Source organism: Zosterops lateralis, assembly GCF_965231275.1.
Source record: "Zosterops lateralis genome assembly, chromosome: 3".
Lineage (NCBI taxonomy): Eukaryota > Metazoa > Chordata > Aves > Passeriformes > Zosteropidae > Zosterops > Zosterops lateralis.
The window spans coordinates 65,327,966-65,333,965 of NC_139764.1; the positions used below are offsets into that span (position 1 = coordinate 65,327,966).

The 6,000-nt window shown below is 43.0% G+C and overlaps 1 protein-coding gene across 1 annotated transcript in view; it reads right to left on the bottom strand.

The window, feature by feature from the left end:
• The window catches only part of LOC310906610 (dermatan-sulfate epimerase), a 176,698-nt gene extending 171,355 nt beyond the window's left edge, over positions 1-5,343 (bottom strand). Inside the window, exons 1-3 of the mRNA XM_083856012.1 lie at positions 5,226-5,343; positions 3,211-3,302; positions 1,498-1,569 (exon numbers count right to left, since the gene is read on the bottom strand). Coding sequence (XP_083712138.1) covers positions 1,498-1,569; positions 3,211-3,302; positions 5,226-5,318 — 257 coding nt within the window. The 5' untranslated portion in view covers positions 5,319-5,343. The remainder of the gene's footprint in view (positions 1-1,497; positions 1,570-3,210; positions 3,303-5,225) is intronic.
• Between the last annotated feature and the right edge of the window lie 657 nt (positions 5,344-6,000).

The following is a 6,000-nucleotide window of genomic DNA, read 5'->3' on the forward strand; positions in this document are numbered from 1 at the left end:
CCAAATTACTACTTGTGTAAAGTAACACACACTGCAACTGAATTACAGTGCATGCAAGCTGATCAAAGCTGACTCTCTCTATAGCTTAGAAGTTTCCCAGGACTTACTAAGCTTTTATCATCTACATTCTAGTTCTCAATAAAGGCCTTACTACACAAAGGTTTGGTTGGCTGGGGGCACAGCTGCTGTGCCTCACCTGCTAACACAACCACTCTGTATTGCTCGAATGTTTTCAATTGTGTGAGGACACTCGCTATACTTGAGCTATCAATATACAGTGCACAATAAAGCACAGCACAGAAAGCCTATACATCATTCTGAAACCTGGTAACATTCACAGAATGCAGGGCAGAACGATGGAAAAGTGCTAGTTTGAGCCCTGCAAGCAGCTTTTTAATACATAAGTACACAAAAGCCTTTTTAGGCACTAAAAATTAACTACTTGGACCATCAAATTGGGTCCCATTTTTAAGCAAATGTAGGCAATGCCAGGAGAGGTAACTGTACCACTCTTCCCCTTAATGAGGTATACCCTATAATCTCAATTTCTGCACTTAGTACTCCAAAATTCATGCTATTAAATGAATTTTGGGATACACAGCAATGACTCAAAAGTATTTCTTTCTTCTTTTAATGAGATTCTGATTTTCCTTAGCATCTTCAAGCTCCTTCTCCCACATGCTATCAGAATAAAAAAAAAAAAAAAAAAAAGAAAGAAAAAAAAGAAGAAAAAAAAAGGTAGAGCCCATCTTGCATTCTAAATAACATAGATCTTCATTCTGGAACAAAATTAGGGAGAAATAGGACTAGGATTGATGTACATTTACTTTTCAGATTTTTTTAAATTCAAAATAGCAGTCTTGTATATTAAAAAAAAATAAGAAGGAAAAAAAGAACTAAATATTTACTGAAAGTGATGACTGAAAGCCAAACAACTTTTAGGTGGAAATCCCCCAGAATTCTGAAAATGAATGTGTCAGTTTCTGTGGTTAATTTATCTCAGACTATTTAAATGGTATGTTCTAAATTTGCAGAATTTTGAATGTCTGTGGCACAAAGACAATAATCATTCCAGTTATTAGTGTTAGTCATTAGTACTGCCTCCTAAGCCAGGTTACTCTCAATCCACAGAAAAACCTTACCCTGGATTTTGGCAGAACTGGACAAAGAGTACATTTGTAGCCATCAAAAAAAAATGAATTCACTTTCAAGATCAGTGTGTCCTCAGAGTCTCAGATTTTATTAAAAATGAGATATTATTTACTACCAGCTAACATCAAAACATTACCAAATATTCCATATGTAACATTAAGAGAAACTGAGTACCACATTACCAAAGATTATTTAAACTTTTACATCTAACAAATGAATGCATCCCAAAATAAGTGTTTTAAATATTTATAAAATCGAGAGACGGCATTTAGGAAGGGGATAAAATGTTAGCATATTTAACAATACAACTTATATTTAGCAATATGGATTTATTGTCAATAGTACCTTAAAACTGTTCCATCTTCTGCAAGTTTCAGGAAGTTTCCTTCTTCAATGTCCAACACCAAGCCTTTGCAACTAAGAATAAATTAATTTTAAGGAAGAAACAAAAAATTAATGCTTTCAGAGGACTGTCATCTATCAGCTACATCTATGCAGCTACAGAATCTATGGTGCTTCTGTAGCTGTGATGCTACAGAAAACCAAACAAGTCACAACCCTCCAAATACTTCCATGTTTGAACAATGCTCTCTATAAGAAAGTGCACTTTATTACAATGAGGACTAGATTTTCCTTACATAGCAAAATCCTACTAAATAAACCCAGTTCCATGTCCAGTAAACTTACAGACTGTTATGTTGGTTAGAGGTTTAAGGTCCAAACATATAAAACTAAGAAATGTGGTACTTTAGTCACTTCTATTATTTTTTTTCTTTTGTGGCAACTCCTTTAGTTATTTCTCAACTGATTACACCAGTTATTACAGAAAAGAGGGGTAGAACATCAAACTCAATAAGCTAAGAACACATGAAGCAGAAGTATTGCCATGTTAGTCAGCTAACAAGGGGAAGAGTTGACAGCATTGGAGACACTTGGCAAGAGTTTCTAATTCTCCCTAATAAATCTTTATCTTCCAGATAATAGAATCTACATTTGCTTAGGTTCTTTGAAAAATTAATTTCGAGTTCAGTGGTTAGAATACAAATGAATAAATGAGACTGAGGAAGTAATGACACCTTCATCCTCTATGAGGCACCCAAAGGAAAGAATATATGCCATGAAGGCAGCAGGCAGATGCCCACCTTTCATGAATGACTCCTGGGCAAGAAGCAATGACACACTTGCTACTAGCACTGTGGACTTGCAGGTCCACGTTAATGAACCTTCTGCTTCAGTAAGAGACCAAACCCAAGATATCCAGAGCTGAACAAAGGATTTCTTGCATCATAGGCCTCAAATTATGATAAACAGATACATTGTTTCTAGATACAACTTCTCATGGAAGTTGAAATCAATCTTCTTGGAAACTGTCCAGTTAAATATTGGCTTGTAAAAATAATTACACAACAATGCACACATTATTAAAAAAAAAAAAATCCACGTGTTTCTCCTAAAAATACCTACTGATTACCTGGCATTCAAGTCTCCACACCCATGGCCTAGATAATAATCCTATAAAGTTAAAAGGTCAAGAATCAACTTCCTGCTCAGAGGCCACTAAGTTCAGAGCAGAAACTTGGGTTTGCATCATTTTGGGTTTGCGTCTTTTTCATCACAGTGTTGTGCCTGATGTGCCACCCAAGGGCTACCTCCTGGAATGTCACCTTTCCGCAGTTTCTCAGAAGGCTGTTGGGATAAATCTACCTTACACAAACAAAACAACATCTGTTGATATAAAAATTACTAAAATCTGATGGTGAGTGTTGAAAAGAATGTGGAAGACAAAGACAATACATAAAATAAGAGAGTAAGACTAAAAGATTTGTGTCCAGACAGCTGGAAGCATTGACAAAGCAAGCTTAGATGCTCAGTTCTCTGAAATACATTAGAAGTATGTCATGACAAATACTTCTTAGAACAAGTATTTAAAACTGTAATTTTGGATTTATCCACTGAACTGGACAATCATAACATCAACTACCTAAATAAATGAAGCTGTGTTCTCAGATTTGTAAAAGTAACAGCACAAAGGAATGACATTATTTTCAATGTACTCACCAGAAGTCTAAGTTGTCTGGAGATAGAGTGAGCAAATCTTCATCATATCCCTTCTCCGTTACCAGATACTGGGCGAAACTATCATATATTAGCTACAAATGAAAAAATACATGTATTATTTTATCAATTAAGTGAGATAAAAGACACTGCTTTCTTGAAAAGTGGCAAGATGTGAGTGTTAGTGGCTCCTTAGCGAAATCAAACCATGAAGCTAGGGGTCCTGTCCCACTGTCTCCATCGGGAAACAGCACCTGAATTTATTTCTGTCATGGCTGGAAAACACGGGTTCTGGTGGAATGTGTCCAGCACAACCCAGATTACAACATTCTACTTTACAGTCCCTGTGCTTCAAGACTGTTGGGAAATCAAGATGGTAAACGCTTAAAGTATTATTTACTTTATTCGCTATTATTTCCCCTTCCACAATATTTTTTTGCCTTTTTTTTTTTTTTTTTTAATTTTAAATGTTATGGTTACTGAGAATCAACAAGCAGCTTCCAAACCAATAAACATTTATCCTTAGGGACATTTTAAAATAATTTGAAGGAATTTATTTTGAAGAAAATAGGCAACTACTGAACAAATGGTTATTATTTCTAAATTCAAATGGCCTCGCACAACACTCAGCAATTTATTAATATACTGTGCTGGTAAAGTTTTACAAAAAGCTCTTTACAAAACATGGAGATGCTGCCATGTCCTTAAAGACCATCCGAAAACAGTAATTGCTCCATTTTTCTCGTGGTTCTTTCATTAAACCTGTTCCCTGGCCTTTCTTCTTTAATTACAACAGATGCTCTTGAGATTACTATGAATAAGGTCTGAGAAAGACAAATACGAAAGCCCATGCTGAAATAGTAAGAAGTAACTACATCTTCAGCTGGGCCTGCCAGCCTTTTAAAGTATTTCACATTTCCAAGAGATAAGGAGGCATGCAGTGGGTATGTGTCAGTCTGCCTCTGTCTCCTGAGAGAAGATGAAGAGCATACCAAGTTTAGTAAAAATTTTGGGATTTTTTTTTTCTCCATTTTGTTCACTGGTTGGTTAGCATTTTTAAAAAACTCTTATAGTTATCAATTGCCTTCGTCAGACAGACTTTGTATCTGCAAGAACGTGGTTGTATAGGACAAGAATATGGAAGGTAAGCCTAGTGTTACAGTTTCCACCTCGAGATTTAAGAGCTCATACATTTTATTGTTACTGTTGAACCTCTTTTGTAAGCAAGATGCTTCTCCACTTAAGTTCCCACACAGCTCAGGGAAGCAAGGCACTTTTTCATCTCAGGATGCACTGCCTATTAATAAACGGGACAGCTCATTAACATTTGTTTCTATACCAAATTCTGAAATCATCTGGCAATTAGCGTGGGAGTCCTGTGCAGTGCAAAATGTACTGTAAGTGAAGGAGGAAAAGAAAGGGGGAGACTGAGATACCGTGAGCATCTGCGGCACTAGACAGTTCCAGAACAGAGTCCTGACATCAACAGAGAAGGACGAGTCAATGTAAGATTACCGGGGAGTTTAAAAACGAAAGTGACAAGGGCGGGAACGCACAGCACATGCGGCAGATCCTGTGCGAAAGAGACCACAGGGCTAAGTCAAGAGGTGCCGCATCCCTCCAAACTCGGCGTTTTATTATAAACACCAGAAAGTTCGCAAAGGTCTCCTGTCCAGAGCGCTGCGGGCTCCTCGCTCTGCAGCATCTCCGCATTTAGCGGGCGGGCTCTGCCCTTTCCTCAGCGCCGCTACGGCCAGGAGAGAAGAACCATTTCCAAGGAAGGAGACATGGCTGTCCCCTCCGCTCGGGCAGAGAGAGGCCTGCTGAGGAAGCGCCCGGCGAGAGATGCACTTGCGTTTCTCTCACCTCCCCTGGACGCCTGCCGGGCCCGGGCTGGCTGTCCCCGCCGAGGGGCGCGGGCCCCGCTCCCGGGCGCGCTGCCTGTGCCGGGGGATGCGGGGGATGCGGGGGATGCGGGGGATGCGGGGCCCTCCCGCGGCCGCGCCGCCCGCACTCACCCGGGCGCTCTGCGGGAGCTGGTATCGGCAGAGCGTGTGGTCCAGGTCGAAGCCCACCACGTCGCACTCGGCCAGAGAAAAGTGCTGCTGCATCGCCGAGCCGGCGCCGCCGCCGCAGGCGGGCAGAGGAGGAGGAGGAGGAGAAAGAGGCGGGAGGAGGAAGGAGCGCGGGCGGCGCTTCCTGCGGAGCCGAGCCGTGCCGGGCCGAGCCGGGCAGAGCCGAGCGGGGCCCCGCGACACCCTGGCCCGCCCCGGCCCGGCGGGACCGCCCTCCCCTCACCTGCGGCACGGCCCCTCGGCCGGCCCGGGGATGGGGGGGCGGGCACAGGGGGATGGCCGGGGGCGTGTCCCAGCGCTCCGGTTCGAATAACACGCTTCCCGCCGCGGCTTTGTGTGCCTGGGAGCGGGCGTGGGGATGAGGGCTCCCGCTCGAATGGCGAACAGGAGTCTCCGGGGCGTGCTGGGAGGGCCTGTGAGCAGGCGGGGACAGGAGTCAGCCTTGGTAGTGACAGGAGAGCCGGGGCCGCACCGCAGGGGCCCTACCGGGAACAATTAGCATGTGTAAGTAGAAGAACACCACTTACTACTTCATTGTGCACCCCCCGTACGGTTGCGATGGCACCAGGCTGTGTGCAGCAGTCGACTCGCTGGAGTCACCCAGAGGGACCTGGCAGGCTTGAGAGGTGGGACTGTGCAAACCTCATGGAGTTCAACAGGGCCAAGTGCAAGGCCCTGCACCTGGGTCAGGACAATCCCAAGCACAAGTCCAGGCTGG